The sequence below is a fragment of the Columba livia genome, chromosome 12 (assembly GCF_036013475.1).
Source record: "Columba livia isolate bColLiv1 breed racing homer chromosome 12, bColLiv1.pat.W.v2, whole genome shotgun sequence".
NCBI classification, from domain to species: domain Eukaryota; kingdom Metazoa; phylum Chordata; class Aves; order Columbiformes; family Columbidae; genus Columba; species Columba livia.
Genome location: NC_088613.1, coordinates 9,323,529 through 9,341,167, shown reverse-complemented (window position 1 = coordinate 9,341,167; position 17,639 = coordinate 9,323,529). Strand labels below are relative to the sequence as shown.

The 17,639-nt window shown below is 42.9% G+C and overlaps 1 protein-coding gene across 6 annotated transcripts in view; it reads right to left on the bottom strand.

Annotated features, from left to right (window-relative positions):
- Nucleotides 1–17,639, bottom strand: part of KIAA1210 (KIAA1210 ortholog) — a 113,150-nt gene that overhangs the window by 93,287 nt on the left and 2,224 nt on the right. For 3 of the 6 annotated variants that reach the window (XR_010475672.1, XR_010475673.1, XR_010475671.1), the window contains exon 1: nt 4,974–5,215. The exons of 1 other annotated variant lie outside the window; for it this stretch is intronic. Coding sequence is in view for 1 of the 5 variants with exons in the window: in XM_005500434.4 (XP_005500491.4) it covers nt 4,974–5,035 (62 nt within the window). In the remaining 4 variants the exon portion in view is untranslated. Of the gene's footprint in view, nt 1–4,757; nt 4,885–4,973; nt 5,298–17,639 lie in introns of those variants that run through there. 2 more of the 6 variants (XM_065077802.1, XM_005500434.4) reach the window with 2 other exon arrangements.

Below are 17,639 nucleotides of genomic sequence, written 5' to 3'. Positions count from 1 at the left end.
TTATTAAACTTTCTAGACCTCTGTATGAGGAGGAATGATAAATTAATCTCTGCAGTTGGCTGTAAGGGTACAAAGCTAGACACTGAGCAGAAGTTTTTCATGTAAGAAGACATCATAAGGCAAAACTATGACAAGATATTTTCATGGCTTGGACTGGCAAAATAATGCAGACAAAAACTCTGACAGCCAAATGGTGTGGAAGAGTGAGAATCACATTCAGCAGATTGTCCCAAACCAAGAAGCTTCAGCTCCAGTGCAAGAAAAGCAGGACAGGCAGCATTAGAGGTGCACGTCTCTCAAATACTCAGCACGTTGGAGATAAGGAGAGGGCTGTTCTGCTGAAACCAAACAAACAGGGATGCCTGCTTGGAATTCCTCTGCCTGCAGCCAGCACACACCGCACCGCCGTGGCTGCTGAAACAAACGCCATCCAGAGAGAAGCACCAACAGAACGAGGAGGACTGGGAGATGTGGGGTGACTCACTGGTGTATTAAGCCAGAACTGAACTTCTTGCACAGAGATGAGTCAAATGGAATGAATCAACAAAGACTAATAGTTGATCTTTTTGTTAATAATACAGCACCATTGTGCTATAATAACTGTGCTCAACTGCCTGCAGTGCCCTGGCTCTGCAACCTCCTGACTGCTTTTGCTCACCCTCTCTACTATTCTTGAGTAAGAAAACAGGACTTAAGCCTGCACACATTTAATACCAGGTATAATACTGAACAATCCCTGTGGGCTGGAGACAAAAAGCTCACAAATGTCCAAATACTCTGTATAACTGCCATGTACAGGAACATGCTCATAGGCTGTGTATTGAAAGATTCCCCCGATAAAATCACAATGCTCAGGGAGTCCTTCCACCTCAGCTCACTCACTGTGCCTTGGCCCCCGCAGGGACAGCTCTGCACCTCCCACACAAGCACATCCCGTCTCCTGCTCAATGCCTTGCCTCTTGCCACCTCCCCATAAGCTGTTTCTCAAAACCCAGTATTGTCACCCCTGTGTGGATCCAGGGATTGCCTCTGCACTGGTGACCTTGCTTTGCTGGGCAGGAACCACCTTTCATCCTCAAATGCTTTCATCTCAAAAAAAACGCCAAACAAAAAAATGGAAAAATAGTTACTGTTTCTTGCCCTGGATAGGAAATATTGTGTCAAAGTGGTGTACAATAAAGACAGGTAAACAAACATATTTCAGGATACCAAAGTGTTGAAGGGAAGGATTTTATCTCACCAGAATTCACCACGCACACAGACAGACCCCCCAGCTCCTCACGGGACCGCAGCACCGGCTCTGCCCCAGCTCCCAGCACTGACTCCAAGGCCACTCAACAGCTGCCAGCCCCACCGAGCCCAGGGACAGGACATGGATAGCCAGGGAACCAGCATGTCACTTCAGACAGCCCGTGAGTCCCGGAGAGATGCTCCATGTCTAAAACTGGGCCGAAGAGCACAGCACCACGTCCTGCGGACAGGCACCAAACACAGCTACTGAGACCCGCAGCGATGACGTGCCTCCGAAACAGAGAGAGGCCACAGGAGGCAAATGAGCTGCTGACAGAAAAGAGCCAACAGTTTTAAACTGCCCCGTTCCCCACAGCGCCAAGTTGCTACTTCAGTAGCAGTTGGTGGAGCTTTAAACCACTTCCAATTCACTTGCTGGTGTCCAAGCTGAAACAGCATCTGCTCGCTGGGGATGGGGAACCAAAGGCTCTAAGGATCCCACACAGATATAAACGCTGTAAAAAGTATATTATGCACCAGTGACGAAGGGACTTCTGGCATTCCTTCCACTGTCCCGTGAGACCCTCTCCAACAGACGGCGTGGGGCGATGGTGCGGGAGGCAGTGAACAGACATCTCCGCTGGTTGTCCATCAGGCGGACAGCGCTACACTGTCTTTGCAATAATCCCAGTAAACACCAAACTCCCTTCCTGACACTCATCTGAACAGGCAACAACACAAGCTACAGCAACAGAGTAACAGCACCTCATCCAGAAAACACATTTTACTCCATTTCATGGTCATAACATCATTTTACATTCGCAATTACTTTCATCTCAAGCAACCTATAAATATATTCAAAATTATACTGATGCATCCCTTGATCAACTTGCTTTACCCAAATGCTGAACTTGTTTGCAGGATAAAAGTGTACATCAGCAGTTTTTTACAATTTTGGACTACAAGAAAATAATACAATATCCCACTGGAAGTGCAGAGCATGGTATAGCAGAAAACATTCAAATTGAAATACGTCTATAATTCTGGGATTGCTTGTGAAAGGCATCATGAAATCCTGAGTGACCGCATTAAGTACAGACCAGTTAAATACATTTCCTTATAGGCTGTTATAGAAACCAGTTCTGAGCTGGCATGCACAGCCTTCAGCCAAATATTTTATATAGCGTCTAACACACTATATTTGTCTTTGGAAACCGGCAGTTTGCATTGACCATCAGTGAACCTTACTATTCAAGCAACCACATTTTCAGCTCATAACTATGCATTTGGCCAGTACCAAAAACTGAGAGACGTATGAAAAGATTCCTCCACAAGCTTTAGAAAACTTCATCATATCTGTCCAGATATTTTTTCAGACACTATACTAGGACCAAGCACAATGAAAATTTGCAGCAAGCATGACGAGCAACGAACTTACTGGAAGAACAATTTAAGATTATTCAGGTTTCAGATGCTGCTTAAAGAGAAATATGAGAGCAATCTACAACTTCTATTTCATTGGAATAGCAGCCAAGATTGTGGCTGTGATGAAGAACTACCTGGATTAAGGCTTTGGGCTTTTTGTTTTTTTAATGTGACATCTCATAAAAGAACATTAACAAAGCACAGGGACAGGACTCTCCACACAAAGATCACATTCAGCCGTACATTTCCACAATGTACCAAGGCAGAGGCTTTGCTTCCCCTTGCAAAATGCAGGGGAGTGAGGGTACTCGTGCCAGCAGCACAGCACAGCACAGCACAGCACAGCACAGCACAGCACAGCACAGCACAGCACAGCACAGCACAGCCACCCAGAGCAGCTGCTCCAACAGCCCAGGTGCTTCAGCTGGTCCCAGCAGCTCAAAGCCCTGGACGGGCCCCTTTCCCAGCACCAGGGGCAGGTTTCATGGCCTGCACTGAGCTCTGTGCTAGTCTGGTTAAATCCCTGCTGGTACCCAAGCCAATTGTTTAAAACATAAGTGATTTCATTCCAAAATAGCTTTCATTCAGAAAGCAAACTGACTCCTACAGGTCAGAGGACCACGTGCAGGTTTGGGGAAGCCTTTCCAATGAGCCAGTTTTTCAGAAAGATAAACTCTTCAGGGAAAATTCCAAACAAATATAATCCAAAATTAACCTCAGGCTAAAAGCATCACTGTTACTGCAATTGGTGCCTTAGACTCATTTTAATGGCCAATAATCACAGCCAAAGCAGCAAAGTAATAACAGTTGCACTAGTCCACCTAGGAACGTATCACAGGGCTGAAATAACAGGTTGAGGCACATAACCTGTATATATATCAGGTGCAGAGACCTAACTGAAGAGTAACAAGAAAAAAGAATTTGTTGAGGAAAAAAAAACCCCACAGTTCCTCATAAATCAGGTGGAGATCCACCAGGAAAGAAGAGATCGTATGCCACATGAGGGAAGCTCCATCTGCCCAGCATTCAGAGCCTCAGACATCCCAATTGGTTTTAACTGCATCAGATGCTGGAGGATTTGGGGGAAAAACAGCTTGGCAGAAATCAAACAATATACACTGATTTTTCTTGTCAATTCAAGCACCAATCCTCCTACCTTCATCAGGACTCACTCTGAGCCCTTTTGCTAGTTCTGATCGCATCCTCCCCCTTTCTCTAAGGCAGTCTTGCTTTCCAAGTACTTAGATCCATCTCATAGACACCGTTGCAAATTGCAAAAGAGGAAATGAGTCAATATGGGTTGGAAATGCTAACTGAGATCCAAGAGGAGTTGTGTGCCTTTGAAAATGCACATTTCCACCAGAGTAATGCGAGATAAACTTGGTATGAGGGATACAACCTTGGAGGAGAGGGAAAAGGAGAAAAAGTGAATTCCCAGCTTCACTTTTTAACTGTACTTTTCCTCCTCACCTAAGCAGTACTTACCCATACATTTAACTATCCTCATTCGCATCTTAAGCCTCAAGATACAACTCTGCTTGCCTTTCACTGTCCATTTTCACTTTCTGTAATCCCATACTGTATGCAAGAATAGAGCCCTCTACAGTCTGCTGATGCAAAACATCATCAAACAACACTGCTCAGTTTTTGCAGCAGAAATTTTGTTCCATTCTTTAGCATGGAAAATGTCAAAGAAAAAAACAGAATGTATTGTCACAGTGGTTTAAAGCACAAATATTATACTAAAATACATCATTGCATTCTCTTCTCCCTTTATAGTCTGCTCCAACAGAATACGTCAGTGAAGCAATACAAAATATTTACTTTAAATGCAACCAAATCTCTTACCAGGGAGCAATTACAGAAATAAATCTCAGGTTGCTCATACAAAAATTAAGCACACCACATTCTCATAGAGCATTTACTGCCAAATTTCTAGCTGAACATTTTTTAAAACCCAATGCACATTTCTTTATTTCTCATCTTTATGTGATAATACATAAACAAAACAGCTAATCAATAAGGAAGAGGACATTTTTCTTCTTGCTATAATTAGACAGGAAAAGGTTCTTAATTCCTTTTTCAATATTTCATGTTTATACCTCTGAAGGAAAAAAATATGACCAATTTTCACCACGTTGGTATTTCAGCCAGAACTGATTTTTCGCACTTTTGTTCTCAGAACGGTACTTTGGTCTCAAGGCACCAGCATTTTGTCCAGTGCTGCTGCTGAAACACAACAAAGACAGGATTTCCAAGTGCCCACCAGCCTCAGCTCGCTTTGGAAGGTGGAGGGGAGGGCTCAGCATGGCACTTACTTTTTACTTTTCAGGCAACCGTAGAATCCAGCCATGGTCCTTCCCGGGAGGCGTGTGTGCATTTATTCCATCCTTGCGTGCAGATGCCAGCACAAAGAATTCAGCAGCTTCGCGTCCTGCTCTCCGAGTGCCCACACACGCGCACAAGAAAGCCAGCGTGCCGATGCAATTACTTGCCAGATAAAGTTCCTGATCTGAGGCCCTCAGACTCTGCTGAACGGGGTCCAAGGAGGGCTGTGCCTGCTCCGTACATGGTTATGAATTGTTAACTCCCCCTTTTCCTGCCTCCTTCCAGCTCTTGGTTAAGCACAGCATCCTAAGTGTAAAATACCATATGGCATTTGATTCTGCCTCCCCGTGGGACTAATGAAAGGCTTGGTTGTAATTAGGATGTGAAGAAGCCCCGAGGAGACTAATTGTTATTGTTATTTTTTAGACAGAGAAAGGCTACAGGAAGTACTTGCAACATCTTTGAAATAATGACTAAAAACTGTAATAATTCTCCAGTACATAAGGGGTGCATGGGACCTTCCAGAACAGGCATTATCCCACCTCGATGTAAATCACAATCTATTCTAACAAGCTACTCTGCACATTAACAGAAAAGAAAACAAAACAACAAAACTGCAATATCGCAAGGTCAGGCAAAAAGCTCTGGAGTTTAAAGTAGTCAGCGTGCTGTATGAGAAGAATACTGTCTGGTGATGCCCTCTGACGATACACGCAACACTCGTCACTCGCCAGCACAACCAAGGAGACCCTCACTGGGTGCGGAAGGAGGAAAGTGGGTCTGGTTTAATACTGGGGAACATAAACCTCAAACAGCTTCATTCCCAGGGCTGACCCAAGCCCTGGCGACAACAAAGCTGCACACATTTCCGACACTACACTACATTGCATTAAATTCATACGGCAATGAATCTGCATCACGGCTGTTAATGACCTCTGCTGAGGTGAAAGCAGAGAGGTGAGGCAAGACATTCCTTGGGCTGCCTGTGCAGAGCTGGGAGCATCACAGCCAGTAACAAGGTGTTGGCTGGTGCCTGGAGTTGCATATTTGGTAAGAATCGCAGCTCTTGATTAAAAAATCACATACATATTTAAATGCAGTAGGTTCATAACTCTTATTTGTATTTCTCAGCTAGTATATAATATTTGAATGCTGGCAAGAGAGTATTATGTGAGTATGAGAGTATTATATTTCTATATGAGTTCCTCTGAAAGGTGTTGAGTAGAGAGATCTGATTTAAGTTGGAGCAGTTCTTCTGGAATACTTGAGAAAAAATGTTTTCTTTTAACACCTTTCCTGTAAGAGAGACATGAAGTTTGAGAAACGCATCTCTGTGAGGAGCCCCGTAACTGACCCAGCTACAGCAGCTTCATAACGGGGCAGAACTTTGAAATCTGTGAACAGACAACTCCGTTTCTTTATTTTCTACCAAGCCCGCTACACAAAGGAAAGCCGTGACACAAATAATAAATGGCAGCAAGTGCAAGGGCCATCACAAACAGGAACCAAATCATACTCCAGTCCAGTTTCCCACTTAGCAGGAAAGAAAGCCTCTACGAGCTGCCAACTTCAATGCCATCCACAGGAGAACCGCAAATCAAACCTGATCTCAAGCAGATACACTTTCTCTCACTTGGGAAAAGACAAAGAAGCAAAAATACAGTAATGCTAGTTCAAGTTTTACCCAAATGGGTTTCGCTGTTGTCCTGAATTACTGCATTTGTCACAATGACTTTGCGCTGAACTTCTAATGGTAACAGCAAAAGGCCGGCTAGAGAGCATTAGTCTCCACCTGTCAGAAAAAGCCCATAGGAAAAAAAATCAAGACTCTGGTTATTGGGCAACAACCACCGAGAAGGAATTCCTGGAGATTACTGGAGAAACCTTCTGACTGGCTTAACGTACAAAACCTTGGATGCAGGATTGCATCTGAAATCCGCCTGGCATTTAGTTCAGAAAATGCTGCCAACAGAAACATTTCTAGTAAGAAATGAAGCAGACCTCATGAGAAATTCACATTTGTATTTAAAAGCAAGAAAGACCAAATGGCCTTTCAGTGGGAAGGCCCAACCCCTTAAGCCAATGGAAGGGTGAAATCCTGATGGCTTTCGAAGAATTTCATCACTTTAACTGGTGTAGAATACAGCCCACGATCTGCAAAAGATCAGATTTTTTGCTAACATGAAGCAGATTCCCTGTCTCCTAAGCTCCCCAAGTGTTTTGCTTTCATAATATGTTTCCTTTCATTATTCTTTTTTTTTTTTCATGTATTTTCGTCTTGAAGTTACTTACTTGAACATGCAGATTTTCATCTATTGGTTTTCATTCAGGTCATAGTCCTGTTCCCAAGAACCAGCAGTTTAGCAACACACATTGCACCACCTAGAACCCCCCTTATTTTCCAAGAAGCACAGGCTAGTAAACAGTCATTAAAGATAATTACCCCATCAGAGGATTTAATCCTTTTTGATTCTTTATCTTTGTACCAGTCTCCAAGCCACTTTATGGCAGCATTTACTACGCACTGCTCGGCCTCTATCGCTAGCACAGCTCCAAATGCTGCACGCTGAGCTTCACGGGACAGATCTGAGATCCCAGACGTTGATAGACATCACTGGCTCTGAGTCCACAGGTAAATCAGTGCCAGTAAGTGCGTAGGTGCTGTACCCCAGGTCTGACAGCCAAACAGTCGCTGAGCTACGTTAGCTCTTCACCTGTCAAGTGCTAAAGCAAATGGGCTGCTCTGCTGCCAGTTAATTAAAGCTGTTTTCAGCTTGGAAAGCAGATGAACACCAAACAACCACACAATACAGACTTTGGCAAAGTAAAGATGGTTCTTTAAAGATGGGGAAGACAGCAAGTTTAGACACCTGGAAGTTGAATCAGATCCGGGTTTCCTCTAAAGTTTGTGGCTTGGCTTTATTGAAATAACCCAGTCTGGGCTCACTTTCATTTGAATTACGGCATTCCCCATTGACTTCTTCAGCCTCACTGCCACTGCTTTCCCTCAACAGCCCAACCTTGCACCACCCCCTGTGATCACTGCACATCCAAATCCATCTGGCCTCACGTTCTGAGCCCGCAGGCGGCACGGGCAGCCCCGACAGAGCTGCCCTCCCGCCGCGGTACCGCAGCTACACTTCCCAACAGGCTTCTTAATTTCTGCGAAGGGAATGCGGGAAGCAAGTCTGGGCAAGGCCCAGCAACGCAACCACTGAGAAACGCTTGCACCAAAATACAGCTCCTAAAACCAGCAAGTTATTTGTTTCATAGGCACTTTCACCTGTGCCACTGCAAAAAAGGTGTCTCCAACGTAAGTAACCAACAGCAACTAGTGAGCCAACGGGGGAACAAAGTGAGCTAAAAAACACCGGCACGTTTCCACAGGCACTTCCTACACGTATACACGTGCATAGGGCACACGCCAGCAGCCTGACAGCAGAGGTGTTAGGAGCTACACACACAACCAGAAATTCAGAATACGTTTTGTGTCCGACAGTTCTACTGCTTTTCTTGCCGCCTCTTGCAACTACACCCCTAAGGGCTAACGGCGTCCTGGGCTCCCAGACAGCAAACACTTCACGCTTTGCACAACGTCCGTCAAGGCTGGCTTGCATGCGGGCAGGACACATACACAGCTCACAGCAGCAGGGACAGACCAGATGTCACACAGCTAGGAAATCCCATGGTTCACAGACTGTGTTTAAACATGGATATCTGATTGATTTGTTTTTATTTTCAGGAAAGGATTAAGGTTTCATGTAGATTTTTCACCAGACAAATGTAAAGGTAGGAGTAGAAATCCTACAGCAAACTGATAGCCTGTAGCATTTCAGATTTCATGTGTATTTTAGTGTCTCTGAACTGATTTATTGTTTACAAGACCGACTTTGGGCTCTCATTTTTAGCCTTTACCTTCTACCAAATCTACTGCCCTCTCTCCCAGCCACTCTACCAAGTCACATTTTGACTGCATTCCCCTGGTAAGTTTTGCTGTTGCAAAAACCACGGTGTCTATTAGCTGAGAACTCACTGAAGGAGGCTTGCGGCTCCTCCGGCACGGTTGCCTTGGGGTGAGCCGTCACACAGACTGATCTGTACGCACCTGGATTTTATGTAATGAAGATGCTGAGTGTTAATTACACACGTCTTGCGATTGCACCTCGAGTCACGTTTTGCACTTTTCGGGTATTTTGCCTCTCTCCACCTTTCCCAGCTCCCGCCGGCCTGAGCACCCCGTGCTCCCGCAGCCCGGGATGCAGCTGCACAGACCGACCCTCCTCTTCGGGCAGAGCTGCAAACCCACACACCACCAACACATCCTATTCACCTGTTTAACTCTGAAAAAGTAACCCTACCAGTGTGTGCGCATCAACTGAGGTATTTTGGGGCAAATCCAGCAGAACCCAAGTCTAGATATCAGTTCTCGTGCCTTTACCACCAAGCAATGAAGCCCAGGTTAAATGAGAACTTACGGTCTAGATTTTATGCTGCACTTGATCTTGACTAAGTATTTACAAAAACATGCCATTCCAGCTGAATTGCTTGTAAAGCATTTCTTCCATTATAATTTGTAATAAATCCTGTGCAGAAATCTAACTGTAACATTGCAGGTCACATTCTGCACACCACAATTCTCTCTGTACTTGGCATATGGACTGTTTAACTGTGTGCTAACATGGATGTGACCCTCAGGAAAGACCTTTACTGAAGCAGAAATGGGTTTAGGTTTCTCACAAGTGAGGTTCCCAGGCTGGCAAACAGGCCTGGCTTGGGAATTTTCAGTGAAAACTCTTCGGTAATACTAAAGAAACAACTAAACATGTATCACTGTTAGAAGCTGCAGTATCAGAGCTTTAAACAAACAAGGGGTTGGAATAAAACACAGCACTCTGCAGAAAACAAAGAAGTGGAGATAAGAGGATTTCTGCCTTGCAGAGTTTACACGTCCATCTGTGATTAATATTAGGAGGAAAATGAGGGTCAAAGCCCATGTCTGAAACTGAAGGTGTAGCCACGGACCTCTAACTGTGTACTGTATCAGCTTTTTATTCATGCATATAAGCCTGAAAAATTTGCCATGATACTTGCTCTGGAGTTTTAATTGCTGCATGTTGATCTAATTATGTCTATTTTTACACTTTGTGTACAATGTCTGGGATTTTCGTTGTTATTCCCTGTTAGAGGACTTCCTGTAAAGTAATTCAATATTTCAAAGAAAGCAGCAATTTATATAATCTTTTTGACTCCAGTGTTTGGTAATTCTGAATCGTTTCTTGCAGTTTATCACAAACACACTATCTTGACCTCTGAGGAAACAGTGAAGATAAACCTCTATGTGGGGTATCCAGGGCATTACTGAATTCTAAAATATGGCCAAAAAGACACCGGTATGCTAAATCCGTCCTTTGTGTTCCCACAGTCAAACGTGAACTCTTCCTGGATTATCTGGAGATGAAGGTCAGGCCATGTGTCAATCAAAAGGTAATTTCCCCTAGATTGGCAACAGGATCACAGATGTAACCTCAGACTTCAGTGTCAGAAAACGTCAATTGCCGAACAAATAATACAGATAAAGAGACAGAAGTGTCTGTTCAATCTGCAAGGATTTATTTGCATATAAATATGTCATTTATTTATAGAGAAAGTAACAGCATCCCTGTATACGCAGACAGTGTAGCCAGGATGTGCTGCCTCTCAAATATCTGCTTTTTCATCCAACATCATAAATCTAAAAATCTAACATTTTAATGACTGTGAATGAAAAGCAGATTATTTTTGACACAGTGGAAGAGCTTGGTATTTCCTGTGAAAATACTAGCATGGTCAATATTTTATATACTGGGAAACTGTGGTTCTTTTGTCTAAGGGCGGGTAGTGCCAAAGCTGAACAAAGGGGCTCTATTTCTACACATTCTGACTTAAGAAAATACCATGTTAAAAAATACTGAGTTCCAACAACACAACTTTTCCTTCTCGGTGTCCAGGCAGGCAGCAACATACAAGACCATCCGGAAAGAAATGTGAGAACACAGTCTGTAGCTACAGGCGCATGGACCAGCGCCTAGTCTAGATGTCAAACACCAGAGGTAACAGTTACTGAATCTAAACAAACATCCTGAGATTATGTGAATAATGAATTGAGTTTTCTACACCCCATTCTTCCCAAATTCCCCTCTGGGGACAGATCCAGCCAATGTCCTCGCAGTACTCTTGCCAAGCTCCCTTGGAGACAGATCAGACTGACATTGCCTGTGCTGTGAGCAGCAATCAGGTTTAATGACTTCCCATGTATATCAGTTTTGCACTAATGTGGACCCACCTCTTCAACAGAATTACTCCTGATTTATTTGCACAGGCATAAGCAAGAGGAGAACCAAGGACTCACACATCTGGAATAATATTCCTAAAACCATCAACATCCTGATTTTCGACTGTGACTGAAATAAAAATTCCAAAGCGAAGGTCATCTCTGACACCATCTTGCTGGCTGTCAGCTGAACTCATAATATGAGAAACCACGGAAGCACAGTTCTGGGGAAAAGGCTGTCTGACTCCAGCGCCTGCAAACACAAGGCTAAAGATAAAGTGACCATTAACCTCCAGAGAAGGGCAGCAGGGTCCCAGCATGTCCTGTCTGCAGGCTTTATTGCTCCAAGGGGACCTGAACAGAAAAATAAAAGTCCAAACTGCATGCTCTTGACATTTAACTCAAAGTAGCAGGCAATAGTAACATCTCACTGTCTTTGTTCACTTTTCTCTGGATAAAGGAAAATACACTCCCTAGTTCTTTTCACAAACTGCAAAATAAGTAGGAAGTATTGAGTATCAATAAATTTACTCCTACCACTTGATACATGCAAGATGAACCACAAGCACCAGACCTGCGCCCCTCTGCACAGCACATAATACTACTCCATACTGCAGGTACAGCTGGCAGAACCAAGGCAGAGTAATTCAGTGACTATTCCAGGAACCATAAACTGCAGCTGAACCCAAAGTTCCTGCTGCCTGGAACCATGTTTTAGAGTCTTTCCCATCCTCCCTCTCAATAAGAACAGCCAGAAAGACCCTACAAGAATAGGCACCCTATAAATATCCAAGATAACTTTAAGTTCACCAGCCAGTCTTCAACCGTGGGAACTCTTACGGGGTTCACTGGCATCAAAGTGCTGAGTTAAAGTAAAAATCAATGACTGCACTACATGATTTGGCCCAGCCTGTCCAACGTTTTAAAATCATCGCATAAAAAATACCTCATGCTGAGCCAATTTCAGCAGAACAGAGCCATAGCACAGCAGAGTCCCTGCATGGCAGCCCAACACATCACTCGGATTTAAGTTCTGGGAATCTTTAAATATTCCAGTGTGTTCCCAGCTCTTTCTTAAATATGCTGGAGCTGTTCCCATCATAATGGGAAGGGAAAATATCTAATAAATATCCAGAGGCAGGAAATATGCTAATTGCAGAGGAATTTTACTTAAAACTGTTGAATAAACTACAGCTCTGAGTCACTAAGTCACATCATCACATGCTTAAACTGGACCTCTGCTTGGTCCTTCCCATCTCAAACAGTGCAACCACAGATCTTGGCATCCACTTCAGCAATGCCCTGAGCTGGTGGGTCTATCAATCATCCCAGGATCAGCAGCGTTTGAAAAAGCCACAGTTAACAGTCATAACAAACTTAAGCCCATTGCTTTAGTATCTTTCTGCTTTACCACGGGGATTAGGGGATACCCGGAGCTTTCCTAGAACCACTGCCACTCTCAGCCTCACCACTCTGGCCCCTGTCGCTGGCCTTTCAGCAGAACATACCTGAGATCCACTGGTATTGGCCTCAGGTATTGAATCCTTGCTACTAAGCAGTTCCTTCCATCTCAGTAGTTTCCATACAGTGAAATGCCAGCCCACACTGCTGGTTCGAGCAGGAAGAGCAGCAGTTGTCACCACGTACCATGTAGCTGCAAAGTCACCTACCCCTTCTACAGGTTTTATCAGCACCTATGCGAGAACACCAACACGGATCCTCTCACGAAACGGCTCCTTTGGATATAATACAGAGGCAAATATAACTGATACTGTCTGGCATGGTACTAATTGAGTCTTCAAGGGACTCAGCGTATGGCCTGGAGACAGGTAGGTGCGAAGTCTAAAGATTAACCGTGCTTGTTCTGCACTCAAGAGAGCTTTTGGTCATGAAAATACTAAGCAACCCCTCCATCTACTGAAGACTATTTATATGTAATGTGTATAAGACTAGACAGTATTTAAAAGCAGCCATAGGTTGATGAGCTAAGTTAAAAGACGAATTTCCACCACTTCTTTGATTACACAACACCTTTATTGTAATATTTTCTGACTGCAGACAAGATTTAATATTTCATGAAGGCAACTACAATGAAGCACAAAGGCGAAATGTTCACAGGACTTCTGGAATTTTTTCCTAGATTGTGCAAAGTTTTTTTCCCCATTAATTCAGACACAATTGCGAAATATAATGGGATGTTAGTAAAAGACATCCAAAGGAAATGACATTGAATGTTGCAGAATAGCCACTGGTCATCAGGAAAAATGGTATTAGTGATGATATGATCAAGCTTTTATTTTCATCTGAATCAGGTACAAAACCAGCAAATATTCTGAAGAGTCCCACACACACTACAAATATAACACCCCTTCCACTAAAAAGAAAACCTGTTCCAAACCTGAAATAGTTTTTCCTTCTCTGGAGGAATTCGGGCACAGGACTGTGCTGATGCTGTGTAGGGTCCAGCAGAACAAAATCCCAGTCACACCCTATGACTGCTTTTATCCCTCCTGTAACTGCAGAATGCAGAGCAGTGGCCACGGCCACAGTTTGAGGGCCACCAGAGCTGAAGAAATGTGACCACCAGAATCACAGCACGTAAATCGCTTGTATTCCTCTTCTTCCTCTAATCCAACCCACAAAGGTTGTGGTGGCATTGTTTATAACATAGTTTCTTCAGACTCATCACAATAATAATGGCTGGTTTGCTTCTTTGTCTCCTCTTTCCTCTACTTAACATGTTTTTACACTGTTTTGTGTTAAAAAGATAAAAAAGAACCATTTGCCTAGCCTAGAAGCTTGGCAAATTAACTAAAGCAAGAACTTCTGAGATAAATTATAGCCTTTCCTTGACTCAGATTTCTTGCTTTAAGCTGATTCATTTTAAGACCCTTAACATTTTAATGTATTTTCTTGTACAATAAGATATTATTTTTAATTATGACAGAACCCACAAATTTAGGAGTTTAACTCTCACTAAATCCACTCTTCAGTCAGCACAGCAGCAGCAAAGTGATAATGTACAAAAGACAGATGAAAAATAAATACGCATTAAAAAATAAATGCTTGAAGAAGTACACGCTGGTAGTTAACAACAGGTGTATAAACAGCCTATGTTCTGCTCACTGTATTGCTCCCGAACTCTTAAGAGGACACAAACACGTTGCATTGTGGTTTTGAAATTTACTCCGACATGGTTGCATGTTACGACTCCTTCAAAGGACCAAAACCTTTGAAAATTTAAAGCCCTATGCACCTGTAAATAAGGCCTTTCTTAATATATCTGCAAAGAAAGAAGAAAAGATTTTGGAAAGAACTTCCATTAGTATTGTACACAATGCAATTCTGAAATTGGATCTCCAGCAGAGTTTATTCTCCCAATGCACAGGAGGTTTTCTCTATAACATTGTGTTCACATCTCGCTTCTTTTAACTAAGATTTAAAGAGTCAATTATATAAATCCACAAGCTCCCTACGAGGTGTTAAATCATGTGCTGGCAGACTTGAATATAACACATAGATTGAAAAAGCCATAAAATCAAGCAAGCACCATTCATACACTCTCCCAGCTTGTAGCAGATTCCGGGGTAATTATACTACGGGTCTATAGTTCAAACATGTAGAGAAACTCTTGGACCATTTCTCAAATGTCAAGTAAGCCACACAGCCTATCTCCCTGGTTTTCTTTCCCTCGCTGTTTCACTTTCTCCTACTGAGATAACAAAATGTATCATGCAAAAAAAAAGAGAGGGTAAATTTGGGAGAACTCGGAAATCCTGACAGTGCTTTGAAAAAAAATAGGATGAGAGGATGCATCCAGGCTAAACCTTCCTTGTCCTGTTGTTACCAGTGCTTGGGAATATATTAACAGTTTCCTGAACCACAGGGATAAAATTTATCCTGGCATTGCAAGGAAGCCTTAGAGCCCTGTTATCTGGCTGTAGTCATGTGTGGCAAGTCAGCAACAGGACAGGGAAAAGATGCTGGTTTGGCAGATACCATGATCCAGGGTGAGACAAATGTCCCCAGCCCTCATGGTAAGGGCTGCAGCTCCAACTTTCCTAAGATAGGAATCGTGGGGAAAAAAAGGAAGAAAATAATAATAATAATAATAACAATAATAATAATAATAATAATAAAGTCTTGGCACTCAAAAGAGCAAAGACTGGCAAAGAACCAGCCAAACTACAGCAGCACTAACCCCCTATGTGCTGGCAGGTATCCTTCCCACTTGACCTAGAGGAATACAAAAATGGTCTCATAAGTGTGAACTAGCAGAAAGGAAAGGACACACTTGACTGCAAGCTACTGTAACGTTTTTTTCTGGCAAATTATAGCAATAATACTTAACAGACTTCTATGAATGATAGCAGCCTCTTATTAGTAGTTAAATTTAAGGAATGCACGTTCAGCAGAAAGAAGAAAGGGCTGGAACAGCAGATGAAAAGCCAAAAGAACGGCAGTGAAGGCAGGAGAGGCCGTATAACTCCTTGATACACCATTTTGCTGAGGTTAGCTCTAGAGAGAATGTCAAAGCTGTAGGCAAAGTAAGTACGTGCACTAACTCCATTTTCCCCACAGGCTTTTAAGCAGCAATTTAAAAAGAAGCTGTGAAATAAGATCCTTGTTATTTCCTACTGTTTAAAGAGCTTGGAGTAGTGCAGCCTCCCCAGATTCAGCACTCCTGAGTCAGCAAAACTATGTGGTGGCTTAAACAAGCAAGTATATTGGAAATCATATTTGGCACTCTCTTCGTTTTCAGTTTCTGAATCATTAAAGATCCTGCTTTCAAGTACATACCGAGTACATATTTTGGTGGTTTTCCCTGGTTTTGGTTGGTAGGAAGAATATTCAGAGTCTTGCATGATCGCTTGGCAGTGTGAGCTATAACCTGATGAGATCTCATGAGGTTTATGGGGGAAACTGCAATAGTCAGCAGGAACACAGGAGGAATAGTAGCTAAAACGATCCTTGTTAATAACCTCGGCTACAAATCTCAGTGTCTGCTGCGCGCCAAAGGGGTGGTTTCAAGTTCTAACTTGTAGCACCCCTTCCGTTGCACATGTAAGCTGTCAACCAAAGATATGGAGATAAGCCTCTCCAGATGGAGAGAAGTCTGTTTAGCTTTATGCTTAAACTACACAATATATTGACCTTAAACAGGCAGAAGAATCAGTACAGAAATCTATCTGAAGGACTGATGGGGTGAAAGAACGACATTTGCACTAAAACCAACATCAAGTAACAAAATCTCATGCAATGTGTTTGAATTCATCTAGGAGAAACTGCTGAAATTCAAATGGTATCTACGCTTGTGGCGCTGGCATTGCTTTTGAAAGCTATTTTAAACTTTAGGAGGATGTATGCATGTCTGTGTTCGCATGATTCAACATGATGCTGGTGGCACTCCAATAAAGTCAAGCCACCGATTCTCGAGTTTGGGCCATATCCAGAGCTCATTAAAATCAATGACAGCCTTTCCACTGGGTCCAGCTCCCACTATCCCAGCCCAGGCCTGCAGCCTGACAGACAGCAGGGACCGGTCACGCTGCTCTGTCCCCTGTCTGACTTACCGCACAGCTTGATGTTTACGTTACATAACTAAAGATATTGAGACCAGCCACACCATGTACACTGTCCACAGCACAAACATAAGGATTACTGAAAATCCTCAGGGAAAATAAAACAAAATCCACTCCACAGTTTGCTAAACCAGTGTGTACTTTCTTTTCATTTATATAGAGTTCATACAAATAAATAAATGCGACTGAATCAGATACATAAATACATAAATAGTATCAGATGCAGTAAGCATGCTGGTCAAAGTTGTAGTGGATTTTAGCAGAGATTAAGTAGTAACGATTAAAGATGTGTGTGTTGGTATTAAACGTATTAGACTCTCCCCCACGTACACAGAGTATTGTTCACTGAGTGCCCATTTTCACAGCTGTTCAAAACTGAGTAGTATCTTAGCCCTTCTCGCAATGCTTTTGCATGATCCCAGTATTTTCACTTGCAGCTAGTGCTTTCTTGTGAAATATTCTAAGTAAGCGTTGGACTCTAAATAAGTGTATTTAAAATCTAAATAAATGGCCCAGTATCAAGCAGATCTTTGGACCAAGTACAGTTTCTCATTTCTACTTTGACTGTCATACATCTTCCTCTGGTAACAGAAAACTCAGGTGCGCATTGTCTGTGGCTAATTCTCTGACTGGTAAATTAAGACACTCTTCAAGTAGAGACAAATATTGACTTTGAAACAGAAGCCAATGTCAATAAACCTGCGAAAGTTGTAAAACATAACTTCTGTTGGCTAAATCTGCACTTGCTGGCTCCCAGGAAGACT